Source organism: Stegodyphus dumicola, chromosome 3, assembly GCF_044657685.1.
Source record: "Stegodyphus dumicola isolate Sdum_Otavi_A_Nest chromosome 3, ASM4465768v1".
Classification (NCBI taxonomy): Eukaryota; Metazoa; Arthropoda; class Arachnida; order Araneae; family Eresidae; genus Stegodyphus; species Stegodyphus dumicola.
Genome location: NC_140770.1, coordinates 31325446 through 31352231, shown reverse-complemented (window position 1 = coordinate 31352231; position 26786 = coordinate 31325446). Strand labels below are relative to the sequence as shown.

Below are 26786 nucleotides of genomic sequence, written 5' to 3'. Positions count from 1 at the left end.
CAAACTTTTAAAAACACCCAAATTGCAAATCTGAATAACTTCTGAAAATATCAAGATTTATGAATTACCGTTTCAGAGCCCTTGATGGAATGGTTTTAGACTTTCTACCAAAATATCTCGTGACAAGATTAACTGATGAAGGTGAATTTGTACGTTCATTAGAAACAGAAGCCGAAGATGCTGCAACATTTGCATCAGACACAGCACTTCCTACATCTGATATGTTATCTGCACTTTCCTCGTCAGATTTAGAGTACCTTTTTCTCATTAAACACATACGACGCTCTCTGCGATCAAACCGAGATCTCAACTGAAAAATCAAAATTAATCATGAAATTTTGTTTGATGATAATCAAATACTAAATTTCACAAGACATGTTGGTCCTTCCTTGTTAAAGCAGACACCCTGCTCAGTAGCCAGTAGCTGCTGTAACAAAAAAGTACTAACATTCCTACAATTAATAATTTCATTAAATATATATACAGAATATTCCAAAACTAATTTTATTACATTGACATCTTATAAAACTTAATATGGTACTTTTCCGTTTTGCCGGCACAGGCGATAAAGTCGCCAATAATGGTACAACGGAATATCCTCGCAGGTAACCTTTTACTCCTCATTTTCAAAACAAGTTGCAGCCATTTTTATCAGATTGATTGTTTCTTTCAATACTGGCACACAGTTACATAGAATTTTTACCCAGATAGTTCAATTTTAAGCCCTACGGCCATTCGCAGGCGGTAATTAAGTCAATTAAGATGCAATCACACCGCTCACCCAATGGCCAAAATATAGAAAAGGCAAAGTCATGAGTTAAATTCATCAATTCTAATGAGAATGCACTAGCGAAGTAAAGCACTGCAGTTTTACATAATTTCTGAGTAAGCTATTCGTACAAATTGAAATAATTCTTGCATTTAAACTTTTATTACAGAAAAATTTAACTTGAAATTAATGTAGATAATTACTGCGAGAATTAAATTTTTGTAGTGTAGTTTACTTGAGATGAGATCACTTGGGGTCATGTAATATGAACCGGCGAATCAGCATGTTGTACCATGAAAGCATATTCATTTTCTTTATTTATTGGCATTTTTACAAAATTTTAAATGACATTAAAATGTTTATATCTTTCATAACAAAAAATTCTTAGAACTAACATTTGTCAACATTTTGTATATGTGTGTTGTCACCAATAAAGTCTGCTTGGCGAGATTTGCGCCGGCGAAACGGAAAAGTACCTAAAATATTTTTTGGTACATGTAAAAGCAATCTATGAAGTTTCATTTATATTCAAAAGGCTTTTATTTATTTTGAGGTATGATTGTATAACTACTTAATTTTCAAAATGTGAAATGTCAGAACCTACAGAAGGATACCAGGAATGTTGAAAAATAAATAAATTATAATAAAAATAAAATGAAATATAAAATGGTAAGAATATTAATAAATTAAATTCATGATAAGCAGCTACATATAAATACAGAAGAATTTTAATAATTTGCAAATGTCTGCAATCCATACAGATTTTTGAAACAAACATGGCAATAAAATTATGCCCAGATTTTATATGTGCAATGAATTTTTTTTCAAAATATACTGTACATGTGATTTAGTTGAAAATATTTCAAATAATTCATAAAGTTACTTAGCTTTCACTGCATACATGGTAGCCTTCCCACATTATTACTGTTGTTATACATAGATCAAGAATCTGAAAATTTTTCTGCTGTCTTAAAAAATGCATTTTTAATTTTTAATTTACATAGAGTAAATAAACGTGTATAAGGAATTTATCTGCTCTGCACCTTTTTATCACGAGTTCAAACTTTTATGGATTGCCATTCTGTGGCTTGTTTACAATCCATGCAAAGTGAACAGAAATAGATTATTAAGAATTACACTTGTCAAGACTTTCCAGGTATACAAAATGTCAAAAAGGGGGGGGGGGCAAGAAAGGGTAGTTGAAACAAATTAAAAAAATAAAATAAATAAATCTAAAATTTTAATTACAGAACTTTCCACAATTGCTAAGTAACACATATGCATGAAACAGAAAATTATCAAAAGTATAAGGAATTATTTTAAGGAAAACCTTAATCATGGAGTACTTGCACACAACATAAAAGTAATAATTTCTTAGCATATAAAAACTATTTGAAAAGTACCGAGATAGCTAATAAAATAAATTCCAAATTTGGGCTTCCATATGCCCATATTCGGGTGAAAACTTACATTATTCAAAATTTGATGGCTCTAGGTACCATTGTTTTATCACAATGTGAGAAACATACATACATTTTATGCTGATTCTTCATTATTTATTTTCTTTGAATATAATACAGGGCTCTAATATTTGGTGACAATTTTAAAAGTGAATCAACATTTATAGTGAATGAATGCAAAATGAAATTAATAGTCTTTCTGGGCAAATTGACCTTTGGACTAATAATAACAAAAAACGAGCTCTAGTGAATGTACCATTAGAAGTAGATTCTTCTGCCTTCCCCCATGTCCAACTGCAAAGCGTTCATGGCTGTCATAAATGGTATGTATGATTTTTGGTACTGGACGAGTAAAAATATACTTGGCAAGAAGATGGTATAACACAAAAGTTTAGGCAAACCAAAAAATATGAACATATTTGGGAGAAAAAAGCATTTAAGAAAAATCAAAGAATTTTAAAATTTTATTTATGAAATCTGACAGAAATATATTTTTATATTAAATATATACAGACTTACTAGTTTAATATACACATATAATATTTATACAATAACTTTTTTTGTAATCTGCAAAAAAAGAGTTAAAAAATAAAATTACATGAATATATACTTTTTTTGGCTTTATACATCATCTAAAATGTAAGATTGTAATTTCCGTCATTTTTAGGTACTCTGTTTCTGCTTTGAAAGCTGTATTCTTCTAACAGCAATTATGTTTTTCCTTAATTTTTTATTATTTTTAATTGCTGACATAATTCCCAGCTATATAAGAGTTTCACTCTTGGCTATATTTAAAGCACATACTCCTGGAAAATCCAGAAGCTTTGGTGCAGTGCTTAATAAATAAATAAATAAAAAATAAACTGAAAGCTTTGTTAAAAATTTGAGACTTTAACTTCAAAGTATAGGATAGGTAACTCAAAAAATATAAATAAAGAAATAAATAAAATAAATTTTACAGCATTCTTCAAAGATACTGGAACAATATTAACATGTTTGCAATTATCATCAGCTGAAACATGCACAGACATACATCATGTACACTGGAATTCAGCAAAAGCAATCTACAGGGTTACAATAAAATTTTTTTCTGTATGCTAAGAATTTCTATGAGATAATTTCTTTCGAAGGAACAATTCAAAATACTTTTAATAAGTGTATTCATTTATTTAGTTTGAGAAGAGCAGACGGTCAGAAGGTGAGGAAGTTTGCCCTTTTTAAAAAATTTAAAAAAAAAAAACTTTAAAATTAAAATGATGAAAAAACATGCACACTTACCATTAAAATATGAGAAAACATTAAAAAAGCTGGTAAAAAGGGGAAAAATATTTGGTACTTACGTATTATCGCAACCAGGTTGGCACGATTTGTAAGTTTGAGTAAAAAAGTATGAATAGAAACAAAATGTACATTTATTAATTACAGATAATTTTTAATACAGTTTTTTTATATTATTTTGTTTTAAAATATAAAACAGCAATTAAAACCCTTCCGGTTTCGAATTTGAATAAGTTGCAGAATTTTTTTTTCGGTGGAAATCTTTTGGCTATTGCTTTTAGCACTGATTGAAAACCGTCTTCGCCATTAACAGCTTGAGCTTGGCGCCATATAAATTTGATAAGGTATGAGTCAAGATGATGATGGGCTGTTCCTCTCTGTTTTTTGTTGCGCCATTTGGCTCAGCCCCACATGCGCTCTACATGTTGTGTGTGAACGCCCGTGTTGGGAACCACAAAGTTATATTTGTGATTAACAGTTCCATGCAGAAATCCAGCATTTTCGAACTCACTTGTATTGTATCCTTTCCAGCAATCTGAATAAATGATGCTTCCTTCCTTGATATTTTTGCAAATTTTTTCCATGAGGGTAACGGCGCTTCTGTTAGGTACAGTAACAAAAAAGTCTCTTTCTTTTCTCGGCAAATTCAGCCAAAAACCCATTGCTGCGATAGTACATGCCCAGTGTTATTTTTTCTTTTAACAAATGTGCCCAGTGTTATTTTTGCCATAAGTAGGGTCGCCAAATTTGGCGATTTATGCGAATTTTGGCCTGGTTGCGTTAATACGTAAGTACCAAAAAAAAATTTCGGTTGATCTTTACATTATGGTAACTTGGCGTTTTTTTGGCGACCAACTCTCCTACAGCAACCCTCTATTTTTTTTTTTTTCCCGCCGCCATTTTGTCTTCACGAAGTAAAGACATGTTTCTTTTCTTTTTATCTACTGAACACTTCTTCCAACAATCTACTAGCCGAATTACACTTATGCTAGAAATTTTGTCTAACAAAACTGCTTAATCATGACAAATATTCACTGCAAAATTGGGAAAAAGTGCACAATACCATACTCCTTACGCATTTTTCAAAATAACACATACACATAAACCATGTACATGCCGACTTATTTTTACTTAAAAAAAATCCCAGAATTGCACAAAAATGGCATTGTGCACACTCTTCACTATATCCATGTACACTGCTTTTTTCTCATAAATTAGAAAAATTTCATGAAAATACATGACAATTTTCTCAATCTTTAAACCCGGTAAAAGAACATAAATGAAATTACCTGATCGCGAAAAAGTATTTACCCTTTACAAATATGAACATTTCCACATATAAAATAAATAAAATATCCAAAAACTTTTACCTCTAAATCATCTATTACATTATACACGTCACCAACGAATTCATACCGCAACCATTACAAATACTTATTGTCAGATATTTAAATTATTTCCATGCACATTTACTTCAACTAAAACGTATACCAAATTCCTACAAACATAAAATTCACAAAATAACTATCATTTAATTAAAATATAATTAAATTAAGAAACACTACTTAAAATATAAATGAGCACATACATTAAATTAATACATACATAAATACCCATTTCGAATTCACTTTAGTTACGGCCATGGGATCCAAAAATTCACGAACACTGTTTCACACAACACAGAATAAAGCCAAATACAAAATTTCCAGATTTTTTCCCGATTAAAGAACCGTAATTCGTCCATTAATATCACATGACATATCCCATGATCTCTCATTTCCCTCACACAAAATAATGCGTAATCGGAACTGAGTACTGCTCACATTATTACCAAAGTGCCAGGTAGTAACCTTTATCGCCTCCAAAATGTCGCCAAACTACCATTTACCATATTGTAAAGATCAACCAAAATTTTTTTTTTTTTTGACAAAAAGCACAGCAGAAATATAAAACATAATATAAAAATGGATATTTTGAAATATGACATCCAAAAATTTTCGTGATTACAATAGTTCCTTTACTTCGTACAATAAAGTAAAAAATAATCACAATTAATCCATAAAAAACTTTCAAATTTGGAATAAAAAAAGGCATGTATTAAAAAAAAAGACCCATACTGCCATATGATGAAAAACATTAACACACTGTAAAAACATGTGCACTTACCATCAGAAAAAGAGAAAGCATTAAAAATGTTGGTAAAAAAGCAAAAAATTCATTTTTTGGTAAAAGAACATCAGAAATACGAAATATAACCAAACACTATTGAATCCCTTAGACAGACCATGTAAAAAGACCCAGCATTTAAACGTTAAACGCTGGTGATTCAGTTCAGGGTTTGAATGCCAGCGAACAAACTGGCTGCATAGGCATTTTAATGGTTTTCCCCATGTGTAATGTAAATACGAGGGGGCCTGCCTTAGAAAGTTCTTCACCAAATCATCCTTTAGGCGGATAGCCCTCGCATGCTTTGCCATAATCATAAAAACACAACCAAATTAATGCTTTAACACAAATTTCAAATCTCACCAAAATCACATGGTTATCATGCCAGACATAAAATTGCCAAATTTGGAGGCTGGTTCATCTGGCACAGCTATGCTGTTCAAAATATTTTCCATTTTATAGCCAGATAAAGCAAATACATTTTCTAGGGGAAAATATAAAAATCGTAATGAAATTACAATCACAGTAATTGCAGAGAGGAGAGCATTTTAATAGAATACCACTATGATTACAAATATATTCCACATACAAGAGGAAATTACAACTGTAATTTTAGTTGCAACTGACAATGTTGTCAACAATTTTAGTGGTAACAGATTCTCGATAACAAATACATATACAACATAATTAAGTGTTCAAAGAAATTATTTTAATTTTGGTCTTGTACTTTAAAATAATCACATTAATAAGGTATTTCTCATTTAATGAAAAACCATAACTTTTGTGATTCATGTTAAATATTAATAATTATGATTAAAGCAATCATCACATGCTTAACCTGTATCATGCCAAGTGCTCATATGCAACTAATATAATATTTCATTAATTTTTTAATTACTAGGATATCCTCAATACCAATGCAACTAATATAATATTTCATTAATTTTTAATTACTAGGATATCCTCAATACCAAAGTTTATTGTTAAAATTCAGTATTTGAAGTATCTCTGCCAATAATAAAAACTCTTGTCAAGATTAAATCTAATTCAAAATTATGTTATATCAGAGGGACATGGTAAAGGGCCGTTCCGCCTGCAGTTCAGATTTTTCAACTTGCTGCCCTAAGGGTAAAAACTGGTTTTGGAGATGGCTCAGCTGTGTTTTTAGCTAAGATAACCCCAGTGCGAACAGCCCTTAAAGGGAATAAAAAAAATCTCATCTGACATGCAATCACTCATCTGAATGTCCGCACACACAAAATCAAAATCACCAAATCAGTTTCTCAAACTTATTTATATTTTGAATTCAACATTTCTATTTTATAATCAGGAGAGAAATTCTTATTTTAAAATGCAACATCACCATTCTTTTCATTTCATTCCAAATTCCTATGGCTTTTATAGACCAACATTGTGTTATTTTTTGTTTTGAACTTGGTTTGAAAATATACACTTATGATATCTGTCTGTAAAAATTTCTCAGTATATATTATTTTTTCACAAAATCTCTAAACAAATTTTTGGTTTAATCCTAGTATCCGGTGCACACGGGATTTGGCTACTTTTGGCGACTTTATGACGAGCAGTAAAAACGTGACACATACGATGAGTAGTAAACAGGTCATTCAAAGAATATATATGCGCATAGTATATACTATATATATATAGTGTATATACACACATAGTATATATATAGACGTTCTTTGGGTCATTTTTGGTGTTGGCGATAATTTTCAAAATCGCGCCAAGGCTGCACTGTATAATAGGATTTTACCCTTTTTTTAAAGCAATCACCACAAAGTTTTGAGTGGATCAAAAGAAGCCCCAAATCTGCTCTTAAGTAGGTTTCTTGATTGATTTCCTGAATAAATACCTAATTAAAAAGTATATTACGTATGCATGTAATAGTTTTTTTTGCTACTATAAGGCATCATTCTTTTTCTTCTGTAAAGAATCACCAAGGTGATAGCATTAATGTACAAGTAACAAAACGAGTAAATTGCATAACAGGTTTTTAATTCTTTCAAAAAAAATTAGCCTCTTTAGACATTCTACAGTGGATGAACACAATTGACATTTCAAATTATTTTCCCAAAGCATAATTTTAATATGCTTCCAAGATTTTATATCATTTTTATTTCACAAAACTTGGTGAGGTACTACCACACGCCACATGGGGGGAAAAAAATAATAATCTGGTGGTTTATCACCGTTTCTTTTCCAACTTATTGACGAAGCTGTTTGCGGAGTAGAAGACAGCCCTCTACTATTCACCATTATAAATTAACTACTCTGCAGAACGAAATACATCTTTTTCTAATAATTACTACTACAACTAATATCGCCATTACAATACGGCTTCGCTCCATGGGGATTTTTACTCAAAATAGGGAATTCTTTTATACAAATTCCCTACAGAAGGGACATTATTTCAAAAATAGGAATAAGTTTTGTTTTACTTTTCTTTACAAGTTATAACGGTAAAATTAGTTACCTCTGTAAAATATAACAGAAATCAGGAGAGAATGTAGAAAATGTGCTATGATTCAAAAACAAAAAATAACAATATCAGTTTTTAACATATTATTAAAACAATGAAGCAACCACCTTTCAGTCAAAAGTACTATTGAGAGTAAAAACCTAATTAAAACCCTTAATTACAGTAAACTCTATTAGTATTATTTTTTAAATATAAAAACACTTCTCCTCATTAAAAAAAAAACCCCTGTGAAAGTTAACGAGTGTATATTCAAATGTAATAAGCTGAAACCTGATTCATTTCATTTAAATTAATATAATGAACAGAATTCTCACACTATAAATAAACAAAATGAGCTTAGAAAAAACTTAAGATAGCTCAAATAAATATGATTCTTTATTTTTGTGTTTTTCATAACAAAAATAAACCTGACTTTTAAAATGCACAAGATCCTTTTACACACACAAATTCCATTAAAAGGATTAGAAGGAAATAAAAGTTTTAAACAAAGGAGAAAAAAATTTTACCCTTAAGCATGATAAGTCTCTGCACAATTTACTAAAGCTACAAATCTGCACTATATTCTGCAACCTTTAATAGTTACAAAGAGGTGCATAATCATAAGACAAACATAATACAATTCTGTAATGTACAGAAATCAATATAGTTTTTCTTAAAAGCAGGTAAGGCAAAATGTTCATTTACATAATACTTTTTAAGGCTCTGTTAATCATGAGAATCTAACATGATCACCAAGTGATTGCTTTCAGAGCTCAAGGCAAATCATATCACACTATTTAGTTACAACAGGACGAAGTACTCGTGCATTATATCTGTATGTTTTGAACATCCAAAGATGTATAGACAAAGTTTTCCAAATAATTCAATCAGATATGAATAAGCAAAATCTCCAACTCTACTGTCTTGGCCTTCAAGATGCCCACAATAACAGCACAGCTGATAATGGATTTCGGGAATTTTAAGAAGCGTGATAATATTCAAATAGCAGTTTAAAGACATAATTAATGTTGTTAATTAATTAACAAACAATGTTAATTTGTTTTAGAGTTTTAAAAGCTCATTAATTTGTTTTAGAGTTTTAAAAGCTCATCTATCATATTCTGTTATGGATGGATAATGAAAAGAAAAGAAGTAAAATACCATGTCACTATCACAGAAGTTCCATAAATATTTCTGGGCTTGCATGAGGTAAATAATACAAAATGACATTAAGCTGTTTCTTTCTAATTATCTGCACCTCTCACCAAAAAATTGCAAATTCCTTGCCAACTGTAGGAAATAATGCTTTTTTTGGGTAACTTTACATCTATTTCAAAGATACAATTAGTGCCACCATGTTATTTTTTCTATACAAATTACACACTTCTCGATCTTTTGCACAGTTGTTCTCCTCCTGCACACAGTGATCATTTTCATGCAGACTTGCTCAAATTGAACAACATGCATAACCTCTCCATCAAAATCTTAAAATAAGAAAGGAAAAGAAAAAAAAAAAAAAAAAGTCTCATCATGCCTTTCAGTCACATTATACTTCATGCATGCAGAAAGCCAAGTCCAAGATTTCACCAACAATGATGAAAATTCCAAACTCCGATATGTGGTTAATCATGTTAAAATTATTATAGGAGGAACATAATCTTCAGTCATACTGGCAAAAGTGTCAGCAGAAGTGGAAAACCAGTGCATAAATATTTTCTGGCAACATCACGAGTTGCCGAACAAATACCTTTTGACGACATGGGTGTGTGGATAATCAAAAGTCTCCACAATTTTTAATTCAGTGTAACGGGCTTGCCTACCTTGTGCAGAATAAAATTCTTAAAATAATTTTAAATGTATCCTGCTTCACGAAGAAACAAGTTATGCATAAAAATTTCTAGATCATTAACAATGACAATTTCTAAAAGCAGTTATTTATATTTCGTGAAAATTACAACAGTCATAGTTTTAAACTGAGAGAATACTGGCATTTACAATACTTTAATTAGAACAGCAGTATACACAAGCTGGATGCTGTACATTCATCATGGATTATATCAACACATAATGTCAAAATATGTAACTTGATTTTTCAACAGAAAGGTACTTCTTGTACCTTGGGATTGAATCAGATCATTTAGACGGCCCAACACTTGAGGGCTATCTACCTAAAAAGAGGAATGCCTCTGATGGGATTTCCAAGGTAAACTTCACTTGATCATGTCATACAAAAAAAAAACAAACACATTTCTATGCAGCCTAGATCAAATTACCAACTTTTTCACCATTAGCCAACTCTTCCATAAACAAGACTATAAAAAGCACATTATAATATTAATAACCAATACCCACACTCGATTTGAAAAACTTCAAACACAAATTTAATTGCTCATTTGAAAGCCTCCTGCACAAAAAAAAAAAAAAAAGTTTATGTAATATTTACTAGTTACCACATCCTTCTAAAACTGCAGATGGCAATCACATTATCTATTCATTTCATACAGATCTCGTAACAATGTCTCAGCTACTTTGAAAACTGGACACAATGTTTTATAGTTGTTAAGTAAAACTATTAATGAACTTGATTTCTTCACGCAGAGGAAGAATTTTTTTATTCAGTATCCACAATGCCGTCTTTAGGGATATAGGATATTTTTATTGATCAAATAAGATGACTAATTTTTTTCTTCCATTTACAACAAAAAATCAGAATATGAAAAACTACGATGAAGGTTTAACTCCATTTCTTGGAAGTGTGGAAAGAGTAAGGTTCTCAAAAATAAATAATCGCTCGAATATATAAAAAGAGTTGCTCCATAAACTACCCTAAATCGCCTTACTGGAGATTTCTAGTTCTTCCAAAATGGAAAAGTATTTAAAATAAATAAAATGAATGATTATTTTGCCTATGGTCTATCGAGAAAGGGAGTTGCAAGAGATTGGCCAAATCTTGTGACGGCTCCCCCATAAACTCTACGAAATCGCCACCTTTGGCGATTAATGCCTTTCTTAGGAGAATGCCAAGATTCTACGAATTTTGAAACGTTCCAAGTTTACTTTTGTATACTTTTTGACAAAAGCCCCTTCCTCCTCCTCCCAAAAATATTCCACTAGAATACCTAAATTATATGGCAAAACATAATAATAAATCTCACTCAAGTGTTCTTCACCACCTTTCTCTTTCCACACTGCGATACTCAAAAACTAAAGTTTAATTAGTCGCCAGTTTAACTAATACAACAACGCATTTACTTACTGAATGAACCCACTTTCAAAAGTTAAAAGCTGTTTTAGTTATGACTGGTGATACTGTTTCGTCCCATATTGACTGGACATTACACGAAGGGTAGAGTGCAAGCAGCTACGCAACTAAACGTGAGGTTACACTAAATTCAGTGGCCGGACACTAAACTAATTTCCACTTACCGTTTCATTTTCCTGTTTGAGGCTCATAATTTGCCTATCCTTTTTCACTGAATCTTCTTGAAGTTGTTTTATTAATTCTAGCTGAACAAGCACCATATCACGAAGCCTTTTATTTTCCACTGACAAATCTTTAGAATTGGACGGGCTATTCGCAGCGTTTGTATTATGCGACTTATTTTTCATTTCGCTACAGTTTGCGTAAATATGATCTGTTTCACATGGCAGATTAATTCTTCCTTCTTTTCCACCATCGATCTTACACAGATCGGCTGATTTCGTGCAAGATATATGATCATGATACGCCGCGGCCAAATTTACCTGCCTCAGAGTCTCATCTTCAGCGGCGTAGCTATGACTTTCGTCGGCGCCATTTACGATGGGTGAATTTTTTGACATTTTCCGCCGATGTATGGACTGTCGACCTTCTATTTTTAGACGATCTGGTTCTACCGCTCCTGATTTCATAGTAAAGCAATCATAAACTTAAAGCGTTCAGGTAAAACACAAGTAATTGAGAAAGAAAATTGGTAACACCATCACACCACAATATACAAACTGCACGGCAGCCATATGCAATCTATGACGTCAATCCTATTTTGCAATGTGATTGGTTAATCATACACTATGGCGATAAAATATTTCAAATCCTTATTCTACGCTTCAGAGCGGTGCTGAGGGCCCATTAACTTACCTACTTTTTATGTTCATGATATTAAAAAAAAAAAAAAAAAAAAAAAAAAAAAAAAAAAAAACTCTCTATTAACATTAAAATGTTAGTCAAGCATCTAAATTATTAAATTTATTCCTCCAAAAATTTTGCCTGCACTTATCAACTAAGAAATTAGAATATATAGTATCATTAACAATAAAATTTAGTATCCTTAAAAAAGGGGCGTAGGAGAATTCCTTTTTATAATTCCCCCCCCCCTACAATAAAATACTTTATTTTTAGTTTGAAGAGTTTAGATTGGATTTCCACAAACTTTTTATTAGTACTTGAGTTACAACAGAAACCAGAATAATAAATTTTCTGATATTATGCAATCCCCTACAGATTTTCATTTCATGCATTTTCTTCCACAACTGGAGGAAAGGCGTAAGAAATTAATAAATATAAATAATAATAATTAATAAAATAAAAATGAACATCCAGATTGTTAGATTTATTCAGAAGTAAACAGCCTGCAAGAAATTGAAAATATATTTTCTAATGTCTAAATAATATTTAAAGGGGCGGGGGAACTCTTGAAAGACCAAACAAGTGATTTTTTACTTCCTTGTATGATGCAAAGAAAGTATTGTAAATATGAAACATTCCGGGTACCATATTTCAACAGAAACATCCATTTTGACCGTTCCCGAATCCATTTGGACGATTTTTTCTTTCATTGCGTCTGTACGCAAGGACAGAATAAAGAACTGTTTTTTCCAAAATGGACTCAAGAGGGACTGTTTCGTGACGTGTACGTCAATAACTCAAAAGCGATTAGCCGTAGATCATTAAAATTTTGTATAAAGGACTGCTATAACACCTAGTTTCGCACCTTTCTTTTTTATTGCAATCGGTAGTACCAAACATATATTTGCCCCCCTTTACCCGGCTTTTATTTTCGCAGTCGTTGGGGTTGTAGTCATATATTTCTAATTACAGAAGTGTTTTAAATGACAAAACTGTTCATGTTCTCAAAATGTGAAATTTAAAAAAAAAAAAAAAAAAAAAAAAAAAAAAAAAAAAAATTCCGACGAACGCCAAAATTTACCTTTTAATGCGATCTTCCGGTCCCCATATTTATATTTGCGAAAGTTTTATTTTCATTATGAAAATATAAAATTCTAAGAAGTTTGACTCCCAAAACGATAAAAACCGACCAGGATATTTAATTTCAGAATTCGAAATATTTGATGTCATTTTCCACTTGCTTTGAGTGAGAGGTTATTAAGTTTAAATGACCCGCAGGGAAAAAAGTATATAGTTTAATATTCCGTACAAGGCAATTACGTGATGCCCACATCAGATTTTTTATGCTTATATTCATGCAAATGAAATTTAATAACTACATATTTGTGTGCGTAACATTACAATTTTTTAAATAAAAACTTGAAACAACTTGAATTTGTTCAATTTATTTTATTATTTTTTAGTTCCATATGTCGCATTGTTTCTATATGTCATTCCGTTATTTTATTTTTTCTAGCTATTCCCTTTTTAAAAGAATTTTGTAACATTTTTTTTTGATTTTTACTTAATATAGAGTAAAAAGGAAAAATCTGAAAATTTCAGATTGCACTCTCATGCTTCAAGAATTAATCCCTAGAAGTAGTACAAGATACGGAATGCTAGATGGCATGCATAAGAGGCACTGAAAATGTCTTACCCGTAAATGTATACGGTATTTCTCCCACCTTCTCGGCGTGCCTTCGTGGTGTGGGGCTCTGCACGCTGGGCGCGTATTCCAGAGGTTTGCGGTTCGATTCCCAGCGAAGTCGTTGTTAATTTTTCATCTTGCCTGCTTCTAAAAATATCTAATATCTCTACAGTGGCGCCCGAACTTAAAAAAAAAAGGGTGTTGGATGATGATTCTCCTCACCCAGGATCTGGCGATTGGGTCCCCTAAAAAAACCCAGTTGGCCTTTAAAAGGGGAAGTATATAAGGTATTTCTCTCACTTTCTTGGTATGCCATCGTGGTGTGGTGGTCTGCACGCTGGGCGCATATTCCAGAGGTCCGTGGTTCGATTCCCGGAGAAGGCACTGCATATTTTTCATCTTTCCTGCTTGCTAAATTACCTTATGTCTCTACAAATGAAATGACAAGTTTCTAGTTTGTCAATTCAGAAAATTCACATTCGGAAAACGTTAACATTTTCTACGAGGTGCTATATCTTTTCCAATGGTGTTATCTAATCTTTTTTCTACTCATCGAAGTATTTTATAGAACGAACTGCAATAAATAAATTTGAGCGCTTCTCAGGGAAAAGCATGGAACTGCTCATTTTCCCCAAATCTCCAAAATGAAATCTTTCCCATTTTCTTCTGATTTTAACACAAAAGAAGCTAGTTCTTTATATATATATATATGTGATGTACCAGCTTTAGTCGTAGCTTAAATTATCAGACGATAAGTTTAAAAAAAAAACAGGTTCCATTTATTATTATTCAGGAGAAATAGCAGTTACAAAATTAGATATCCGGAGTAAATAAGAAGAATAACTAATAACTTTTTGAATTTAGTTTACTGCATCGTGACATTTAAGAATATTCCTTTGCGAATTTAAGAATATTCCTGATATTCCTTTGCGAGTCTTTTTATAGCCTCTGGAAAGGCGGAGCTTCCAAGAAATGACGTCAGCCAATCCAGTTCGCTTTTAAATATTTCCAGAACATTCTAAAACTGTACGTTTAGAAAAAGTCGGGAAAAACAACTTGACTACGGGGCTGTGGATTTAATTCCATGTACTTTGAAATAAGAGAACGTCGCCATTAAAAATGAAAAGAACATACAGTTAGAATTTTAAGTGTATTCTTGACTATGGAATTTTATTATTACACACATTATTACACATTATATATATATATATATATAGTACATATCCAATAATACGACTTTGAGAACTTCTATACTACTTTGCCACTTGAAGAAATTTATAGAAGTTTACTTGCTCTTCCTAAATTGTTTCCCCAAATTTCTACAATATTAAATGCTGAAAAATGGCAACTTTTTCTTTCAAGCGTACTTTTCAATAATTATATTCAGTTCAATAACAAGTTTAAACAAATACAGGGAATACCTATGGGAGGCAATTTTTCAAGTGTATTCTGTGAATTATCCCTTTTTACACAAGAATTGACTTTTATACGTTCGCTCAATAATGAAGATCATAAATATTACCACACATCTTTCGTTATATTGATGATGTAATAGCCTTCAACAACTTCAACAAGATAGAAAAAGCTAATATCTATCCTTCATGCCTAAAACTTAATACTACAAATAAAGTGCAACATGATATTGTCTACCTTGATTTGCATATTATAGATTACAATTTTTTGAAAATCCATGATAAACAAAGAGAATTCAACTTTCCAATACTTAAATTAACCATATGGAATTCCAATATTTCAAAAAGTGTCGTCCTCAATACAATTTACTCACAGCAGTTTAGAATTTAAAGAATCTGCAATACAACAAAACACCTTCAAGAAGAAGTACTATACTTTGTAACAGTTTTGAAAAATAACCTAATTCCTAAAAAAGTTGTTAAAAAAAGCTGGCATTAACCTTATTTTTTAGATGTTTTGATTTAGATAATGAAATTTTATGCTTAAAGTCCTATGGGACGGTGTAAAGTGGATGGCTGATTCAGAAGATCTAATGTATAAATGTACAAATAGTTCCTGTCACAGCATCAATTTTTCCTCTTAAAATTTGGCACAATACTTTTAATTCCATTCTTAAATAGATTTTAAGCATTTGCTGGCCAATTCTTTCCTGTCATTAACTTACGGGCCATTTCGTTTCTGGTAGCTTGATCGCCCTCTAGCTTGAAGAATTTCGACTTTAATTAACAATGAGCTATTTTTCATTATTTCTTCCTACTTTTGTGGCCATTTTATAACATTTTGTTGAATTAGCTATTTTTTCTTTCACCCAGCCCAAACTTTTTCAAAACTCTTAAAGCTAGAAACCATCTTGAACCATTTTAGCATATTTCGACACACTGACCCCTCCCCTTGCACTGAGTCAGGTTTTTGGCAACGGTCAGTCACTTTTCATTGGCTCTTTCCTAGTGACGTTTTTCCCCTTTTTACATCATCCTGCCTTGTTGGTTAGCAGCATGCTTACGCGGGGCTGACAGCCCCTTTTTGAGTTTGATCTTACGACGATGAAGACGCCGCCTCTCCAGGTCTGGTTTTTAAAAAATACTTTTCTCTTACAAAAATTTTTGGTTTTGGCAAGACCCTTACTCAATTCCTCTGTTTTATTATTATTTAAAATTTAAAATTTAATTTTTGGTACTTTTACAAAGTATTAACTCTATAAGCTAGTAGGTCCTCCCATAAAATCTTGTATATTTTGACTAATTGCAAATCGCTATTTATTTTATTTTGTACATTGGCATTACCATTCCATTATCTATTGTCTTTATTACATCTCAATGTGTTTCTTCAAGCGGACGCGTCGGGAAATCGGAACAGATAATTGAGACTAAAGATATTGGCAAAGTTTATTCAATTAATTAAAAAATGTTTCGCATACAGTTTCAATTGCCTCTTTCGGCGAAACGCGATATGGAGTTAGCTTGATTCAAACTTCATCAAAAAAAAATTTCCCCTGATGAGCCATAATGAGATTCGAATTAGACTAATCTACCATTTACCGCTTCTTAGTTTTTATATTTTTGCTCAAATCATTAGTTTAGTACTTTTACTAATGTTTTAAATATACCTTAATTTGATTAGCATATTGCTTACTATTGGTATTGATTTTTACTTGTAAATATTCAAATGTTGTATTTTTTTCTCTTGTAACACATTTCATTGCAACTTATTTTGCTTATGTTAATGTTTTCACGGAACCACAGTATTTAAACGGCTTTTTAGCGTACGAACTAGGATTTTCTTTTAACCTTTTTCTAAATTTTGCAGCACAATGCGCAAAGTTTTTCATCACATAGGTCTTTTATCGTTTGTTCTTTTTACTTTAATTTGTATATATATATATGTGCGTGTCTGCGTGTGTGTGTAATATTGGCAGTCAGCCACAGGAATGACGAAGCTTGGCATCAGAATCCGGACATTGTCGTGGCTAAGTGTAAGTAAGGCATCCAATGACTACACAGAAGAATTTAACTTTAAAGTTTCATATCTTTATTCAATACAAATGGCTTATCATTATTCTTTTAGACGAAATTCTCTAAACTAGATATCCGATAACGGTTTAAATTAAAATATGGTTAAATTCAGGATTTTGACGTCATAACTATTCTAATAAAGGGAAGTGTAATGGACAGAGCAGCGCAGAGTCTCGTAGCAGAGATAGTAGGAAGCAGTCTGACTAAAAAATGGCGCGGAATCTGCATTTGTAGTAGCGGTTATATAACATGCCAGAATGTTCTCGAAAGTATTGGTCCAGGGAAAAGACCCTGAAACTGTGGAAAGTTAATTAGAGGTTGCCTGTTCGCGTATATATATATATATATATATATATATATATATATTTTAGAAGTAAGAGGAATGTTTAAAAGCTTATACTAAAAAATACATTTGACTCTATAGTTCCTTAGCAAAATTGTAAAATCTACAATAACTAGAAACAACAATAAAGTAGTAAAAGTTATCTCGTGAAAGCTAAATGTTAAAATTACAAATTGAGATGACTTCAAAATCAAAACCAAAAAGGGGGAGAAAAAATTAATAAATTTTAACGGATAAATAATTTTAAAAAGGGCTCTTGTAAAAATTAAATATATTTCAAAAATACAGTAAACATGTACAAAAAATTACAACAAATGATAAATAGCTCAACTCAAGGTTTGACCCGGGTTTTTCAAGGGAAATGTAGCTCAAAACTCGAATCAAGTTAATACCCATGCGCTTTCGTCCAACGACAATAATTGAGACTATAAACGTAATTTCACTATTAGAATATTCCAACTTAATGATCTAAAAAAGTTTGGTAAGCCTCAATTATATCGCTCTTTTCTCTACGCGCCGTAATTTAAATTGAAAATGTAAAACTATATAATATATATTATAATTTTTGATGCGATGAGATAGATGCATGATTCCGGAGCTTGGTGGTAGCAAGTATATTTATCAAATGCCAGACACACGTAGTCGTTTACATACCCACCTATCTATTTCACTTCATGTGTGTAAAATATAAAATATATAACACAAAATTATTAACTTTATTTTAGCAATAATCTTTTTAATTCCTGATTTTAGTTTGGTTACGTCCCCGTCGTGGAATCTGGAGTGCATCACTTGAAATCTAATCCGCATAATGTCATCTACAATGCAGTAAGTTCTTGTGCAATTGCAATCGCACTCCAAAATTTAAACAAAGAATGAAACTAGTTGCTAAATTGCGCACTTACTTTTTCTACTGTTTCCTGCCCTGCTAGTGCGCTTTTTCTCGCTTCGCTGTATCGTCTACCTCGAAATGCGATAAGTTGTGTAGAGAATTGTGGGGTGCTTGTCACACCCAAAAAGAAATAAAATTAATGTGGTTATGGTTATGCGCCACTGACTAGGCTTCCGACCTGAGATAAAACGAACGAAATTATGCCTGATCAGTGGAAAAATCAACAAGCAGCCGCCACAACAAGCCAATGGCTGAAAGACCAAGTGCCATTAATTGCTCTTAATCAGGAATGTCACGGAAAAGTACAAAAATGATTACAGGACATCTTGCATAAGTTGCTACATATGACAATAAGCAAAACGTCCATGTATAATATTATAGTACAACTAGCAGCTTCGCTGCCAGCCTTCGTCTGGCTTTTAAATGTACCGGAAAAATGGCTGAAGGGAACACCAAACGTTAAATTAAAAAACTGCGCCAGAATTTTATTCTGCAGAACAACTTCATTAAAAAAGTTATTACGTATAACAAAATTACAATGAAATAAGCAATATCCCTTAATACAAATATTAATTATCCTAATAAATAAATTAACCAACTTCCCTTTGCAAAATCTTAAGAACAAAATGGTATAAAGGAGGCTAAGAGCTTTGTTTCCTAAAAAAAATCACTCAAAACTTTTCAATATCTTAAAAACAGTGAAATGAGCAATAAATAACATAAAAGAATACAAAAAAACAAAAAATTCTGAAAAGCAAAGTATAATTAATGATATTTTATCTTATATTTTCGAGACACAAAAATTACAATGAAATAAGCCTCTTAATACAAATATTAATTATCCTAATAAAAAAAATTAACCAACTTTCCGTTGAAGAAAAAAAATCATGCAAAATTTTTCAATATCTTACAAACAGTGAAATAAGCAAAAAATCACATTAAAGCAACTCAATAAAATTCTGCGCAGAATCAGAATTTTATTCTACAAAAAATCTTTAACAAAATATATATATATATATATATATATATATATATGCCAATCTCATAAAAACAGTTACATAAGAAATACGATGAAACGTTGCCAAACCCATATTTCTAAAAGAATGAAACTATTCAAAATGATGGGATTTCATCAAAAATCTATCAACAACATTAAGACGGCAAAATCACATTTTTAAAGATGTGAGAAGTGTACTCGGAAGCTTCATTTAAAATATCTTTTAAAAATACAAAATATTATCATTTTTCCAAAATTCTTTTTGTAAAAGCAGTCGCAAGGATAAAAGTTTAACGTGTCCAAAAATCAAAGAAAAATAAACTGTACATTTTTAAAAATAAACGTTTTTCGAAAATATCCCGTTGAAAAGGTGTTAAGCTCCCTTTGTTAAATAAATTCTTATTTAATCGATTTATCGAAAGACGAAATTTATTTTAAGTTCGTAAAATAGCTAAGTGCCTACGTTTCATGACGATGTGAAAATGGAGCGTGTAGAGTAAAATCTCGCTTTCCTATAGCCCATTATGTCTGAAAATGACGTGATTTCGTCACAAAACATAAAATAAAAAAATTCTAATTCGAATTTCGAAAAAATCGCTTCGAGGTGCACTGGCTCTTGTCTAGATGTACCTATGTACCAAATTTCGTGGCCGTGGGTCTATTAGCTTACGCGCAGAGCGAACGAAAGAGAGAGACACACACACACACACACTTTATTTTATTATATGTAGACATAACATAGTGCATTTAGTAATAAGATACATGAATACATAATTTAATGGTATTCCATAGTATAATGCCTTAATATTATGAGATAGAGCTATGATAAAGTACGAATAATACTATAAGTTAAATACGACTAAATGTGAAATATTGTTCTTTAAAATGTTGCCTAAATGCAGTACTACAAGCGACACATTAAATTTGTGTTATTTGACACAATAACTGTAGTAACGCAAAGCATTTTATAGCCCACCAGCGGCCGAGCGGTAAAGACGCTGAACACTGGTAGTTCGGTCCGAGGTTCGAATCCCGCGAACGGGCTGGCTGCATGGGCGTTTTCGTGGTTTTCCCCATGTGTAACGTGTATACGAACTAGTTTCCCTTAGAAAGTTCTCCACGAAGGCATCCCTCCCTTTAGGCAGATAGCCCTCGTGTGCTTTGCCATAATTAAATAATCCAAAATCCAAAGCATTTTATAACACATAAATAATTTAAGAATGATATAAATAGGTGATATATGAGTGAACTAAAATACGATAATACATTGCGTTAGGTGATTACATTAGTTGTTTTAAAACACTGCCCCACTTACTCTACACATACCTTACAAACATTACAGCAAATAAAGCGTTACATGAAATGATTCCATGAAACAGTTATACTGTATGTAAAATGACAGATATGATAATAATTTTAAAATACACTTGACGCAGGAATTCAATAACAATTTGAAAAGCATTATAACAATTAAATCAATACTTGAGGTGTTTATGATATAAATTTAAAAAAAATAATAATAACTAAAAAAAATATACTCAAAGTAAATTTCTAGTAACTCTGTGTAAATATATTGGATAGTAGTAAAAGAAAGGGGAAAAATGGGATGCGCATTTAATTTTGGGAGAAGGAGAAAAAACTGAGTAAGAAGAAGAGTTAAATTAAACTGAGTAAGAAGAAAAAAAAACTGAGTAAGAAGAAGAGTTAACTCTAATTAAAGAAGTTCACGTTTTGATATCATTAAAGGACTACACTAAGAGTTAACTTCGCTTCTAATTAAAAAAGCTCACGTTTTGATATCATTAAAGGACTACACTATGAGTTTTTCATACAAACTTATATTAATGATCTACAAAAAATCGTCAGTGAAATTTAAATATATACGAGATAGTATATAAAAAGTATACTGGTAAAAATAATATTATATTATAAACAAAACAAGATAGAGAAAAATCAACAAAACTTACTAATTGAAATTTGATTCAGGGGAAGAAAATGTATTTAAGTTGTAACAAATTTTTATACAGTTACTAAGTTTATTTAATATTTTAGTTGTAACAAATTTTTATACAGTTACTAAGTTTATTTAATATTTAAGTTGTAACAAATTTTTATACAGTTACTAAGTTTATTTAATACTTCTTTTGATTTCAATAACTGGCTAAGCCAATTTGCCCAGCATTGTTCTGAAGGTTGTCGTAGATGAAAAGTTTTGGTATGTACGCAATTAAACGCATAGTGATCAGATCCCTGATGACCGCAGCTGCATAAGTCGTTCTCTGATAGGCCAAATTTATTCAAATAAGTCATAAAAGGTCCATGACCAGTTGTATAATTCGTGGTTGTATTAGAGAACGTAGATAAATCAGTAGATACTTTGGGGATGAACTTGTATGATCTGCGACCCGTTGTACCGTTATTCCAACGAAACTGCCATTCTTGTAACATACTAACGAATGTCACTTTCTTAAGGAAAAATCCTGGAAATGGTAATGCATATTCTGGTAGATGTTATGCCCATAGCCGCATTTTTGGCTAATTTGTCTGCTTGCTCATTTCCTACTATTCCTGTGTGCTGACCCAACAAAAAGTCGGTCTTAATTCTAATGGAAATCTGAGCAGGAGTTTTTGAATTTCAAATACTAAAAGGTTCCTTGATTGTGTTCCAGCAATGGGCTTGAAGACTTGATTATGAGTCAGTAATTATAACTCTATTTGAAAATCGATTCGAAATTAAGACTGCTTTTTTAATTGCGATTAACTATCCCTGGAAAATTAAATTATTTGAATTGGGTCTTCTTCTCCATGTGAGGAGAGTCTCATTATCCTGTAAAATACATAATCCGCATCCTGTTCCAGTATCTAGTCTAGAACCACTCGTGTAAATTATAAGACGTTTACGAAGATTATTAATGAACTTAGTATTGATGCTTGCCTGTAAACACTTTTGATTCATAATCAGTAGGACAATATGTCACTCTTACGTTCAAATCTTACAACTTACTCCCACTCTAACGTTTAAAACTTACCTTGTTTACTTTTAAACAAAGGACTCGAGAGAGAGTGGCCTCTCGTTCTGCTACTAGGTCAGGGATGGGCAAACGTTTTCGGTCGCGGGGCCAAAAATCGAAAAAAAAAAGTTTGGCGGGACAAGATAAATTTTTCTGAAATTTTAACAACAATATGCAAGTATTACAATTTAAATATGTTAATGAGATGAATGAAATCTCAATTTCATTTTTAAAAGTTCCTTATATTGAGGTTCGAAGTGGTACTGATTTTAAGGAACGAGATTAAATGCTCATCTGTCTCTCTACTAAAGAAATAATTCTAAGGTTCATAGTTGAAAACACTTGTGCACATATATAAGATGAAGCAAACATAGTGCTGATTTTCTGAGCGTGAGATATTAAATTTAGAAAACTCATTTTCGGTAATGATTTGTAAAACCTAATTTTGTAATACTTAGAAACAACTGCTTGAGATGATTGTTCGATTGCAACTCAATTAATTCAAGGTGCAAATCTGACCTCACTGCTTCATAATTTACGTCGAAAGGTCAATTCTGTTTTAACGGCACTGAAATATTGAAATCTGCTTTCGAACTCAAAATTCAGTTTTTTTCAAGCCATCTTCATAACTCTGAAGCTTCTCTTCGTTTACTGAGGGTATTGAATTTAACTTCGGGAAATGAGACAAGTCGTTCTTAGCTATAGGTGCCCAGAAAACAGATTACGTTTTAGTTTAAAACCTTTGACATGGGCTCAGATATCGTCGATAAATTGATTTTTCCCTTGCATCTTGACATTCAATTTGCTCATATGACAAAGAAGATCTGTGAAAAATGCGAAGTCCGAAAGCCATTTTGTATTCTTCTAACATTTCCCACTCCGAAGAACTCTGTTTCTGATGGAAGTACGACGCTATGTCGTCTTTCAGCTGCCAAACTCGCTCGAAAACACGTCCTGCACTAAGCCACCTTACTTTCGTATAATACAGTACATCAGAGTATTCAGATTGCACGGACTGAAGACCGAAAACACCAGAGTATTCAGATTGCACGGACTGAAGATAATCTCGAAATTGCCTGTGAGTAAGCCCACGAGATCGAGTAATATTTACAAGCTTCACGACTGCATCAACCGCGGGTTTCATATTCAGTTGATGATTTACACAGAAGATATTTTTGTATAACACAATGTAGAAAAACAACATTGTTGCCGGGATAATTTTGATTAAAGAGTCCTAGATATTCAGATCTTTTTCCTGTCATATTTGGTGCTCCATTGGCTTTAATATTACATATATTTGTTATAGGCACTTTCAGTATTAAAAGTCCTTCAAGAAATTCACAAAATATATCACACCCTGTTGCAGTTCCCTTTGCAAAACACATGCACGCCAGTTCCTCGGTAATTTCAATGTTCTAATCAACACTTCTTATAAATAATACTAATTGAGAAATATCTTTTATATCAGTGCTTTCATCCATAGCTATGAAGCAAAATTTAAACTGGCCAATCTTTGACTCTAATTTTGATGTCAAACTTTTATCGATGTCTTCGAGTCTAGAAGTCACCGTTTTTTGAGATAAGCTTACAGTCTCAAAATTATTTTCTTGTCTGGCCAGAAAACATCACAAACTTGCAGCATGCATTGTTTAACGAGCTCCCCATCACTGAGAGCTTTATTATTTTTAGCAATATTGTATGCTGCAATGTAACTTGCACGTGTAGCTGCTTCTTGGATGCTGTTTTCCTTCTTGAAAAAATTCTGTCGGCCTGATAATTTTTTACAAAGACTTTCAGCATTTTGTTTTCATTCATATTCGGACATTGCTTCGTAACTGGAATTCTTATGCTTACATGTGAAATGACGAAAAGTGTTATATTCAGGCGCGCGCCAAGCCTAATCGGCGTCGTCTTGCAAATGTCTATCGAGCGCCTTTGTGTAGTAACGATATTAAAAAAATAATTAAAAAACAAAAAATAAAAAATAAAGTTTAACTTTTTTCTAGATATGCAAACATTTTGTGCTTTGTTAAAACCTACACTTAAACATGAAGCCGCCCAAACAGTATAATGCATAGCGTTATCGATGCTTACAGTTAGTTATCCTCGCAGGAAGGAAAATTTGTGTTCTTAAATGTACGTTAAGTAACAGCGAGCAGAATAAGAATGAAATAAGATAAACTGCTCAAGCACGTCCTATACATCGCTTTTCCCACAGTATCAACTAATGGGGGGGAGGGAAACGTAACCAGCAACTTTACATTCATCCTTAGGAGTCAGATTCAGGACTCATTTTACCCTTGACACACATCTGCTTGATGGCTTAACTATATCAGCAGTGAGCCGTTGTCAAAGAAAATGTTCTCTCTCACCAAGATTCCCATCATTTTCTGTTTCTACCCACACATACCCTCATTCTGTTTCGCCCTGGAATTTTCATCAGCTACACTTTAAGTATACTTAATTCTTGTGATGATAAAAGAACCTTAAATTGGGTCGGAACACACCAGATCTCAGTTCCGGTGCTTCTTAGTTTTTGTAATAAATCATAATTCTCGCCGGAACGCACCGGAGCCCTGAATAAGCAGGCTGCGGCACTTCTTTTATGCAACTCACTAACAATTTCAGTACAAATTTTATCTCGAAAATTTTATTTTAACAATAAAATTATATTAAAAATCGCTTATTAAATTTCAATCTATCTCTTTACATTTTATTTAATTATTTCAATAAATAATAATTAATTATAAAATAATTACAATTAAATTATAATTAATTAATTACCTAATAATTATCTATTAAATTATAATTAATTAATTATATAATAATTATTGATTAACTAGCAATTTATAAACATTAATTAAATATTAATTACCTATTTGATTTTAAAATTATTAATGAGTTTAATAGTCATTTTATTTATTTATTTACTCTTGTTCCTCTTTGCTGACGGTCTTTCATAGGGCTCCGGGACTTCTAATCTTAGAAATTAAGCCCTATCTATAACTATCTCGGCCAAGATTAAAAAACTAAAAAATCTTGGTGTGCATCCTAAATTTGTTAATTTATTTTCATTATTTCCCTTTTCCGTTCTGAAAATAGTAACTGCTTATAATAAATTTCTCCAGGCATAAAAGAAATCTCCGATCCGATCGGGAGAATAAAAGAAATCTTTAACTAGCTTTATATTATTGCACGCGCACACACACTTATATGTAATACTGGAACTTTCGGTTTTAGACTCAGGATTACAGAGCTTGATGTATAAAAATGCGGCAGCAAACACATTTATTAAGTCATTTTCTCGGTGTCCGCTGAAAACATCGCGGAGGAAACAACGCAAGGAAAAAGCGTCGTGGTACAAAACATCATGGGAGAAAATAAAGCAAAGAGAAAACATCGCAATTCTAAAACATCGTGGGAGAAAATAAAGCAAAGAGAAAACCTCTCAATTCTAAAACATCGTGGGACAAAATTTCGCGATCGAAAATAAAAGCAGTTTAAAAACATCGTCGTCGAAAATATCGTCGTAAAAAATAAAGTACCTCAGAATCATCGCATGACGAAAACATCGCACACATGCCTTTTTGCATAACGATCGGGGAATGCAAGAAGGAAAGAGGGATATTTTTAAATAATTTTTTGCTGAAAAAGTAAGCTTAAGCATTGAAAAATTGAAAATGAGTAAAAAATTAATGCAACTTTATAGCGATCTTTACGCAAGCAAACAATAGCAATCGCACTTTTAGAATGTTAAATTGACATAGTTGATTAACAAAGGTCATTAATAAACTAACTTTCTTATATAAAGTTTTACTCATAACTTTTCATGAAAAATACAGTCTGAGGTTACTTCTCTAAAAATTGCTTATTTAATTATAAAGTAATTATCTTTCACGTTTGTTAATCTGATCTTCTTGTAGAGAAAATTATATCTTAAAGTGTCGTTAATATTTTTATGTATAGCGTTCAATCAATTATTTGGATGTTGATGTTTTTAGTTATGACGAAAGTCAGTTTATAATATGTCAGTAATGGATTTGGATTTATTGGATTATGACTAAGTATAGATATCTTAACAGGTCATTCATTTATCAATGACCTTTGTTAATTA

At 31.8% G+C, this 26786-nt stretch overlaps 1 protein-coding gene across 4 annotated transcripts in view; it reads right to left on the bottom strand.

Moving 5' to 3' along the window:
* LOC118183500 (uncharacterized) overlaps positions 1-26786 on the bottom strand; it is a 62711-nt gene that overhangs the window by 23563 nt on the left and 12362 nt on the right. For 2 of the 4 annotated variants that reach the window (XM_035353062.2, XM_035353063.2), the window contains exons 1-2: positions 11579-12162; positions 69-310 (exon numbers count right to left, since the gene is read on the bottom strand). In XM_035353062.2, coding sequence (XP_035208953.1) covers positions 69-310; positions 11579-12043 — 707 coding nt within the window. In that variant the 5' untranslated portion in view covers positions 12044-12162. Of the gene's footprint in view, positions 1-68; positions 311-11578; positions 12163-26786 lie in introns of those variants that run through there. The other 2 variants (XM_035353064.2, XM_035353066.2) reach the window with 2 other exon arrangements.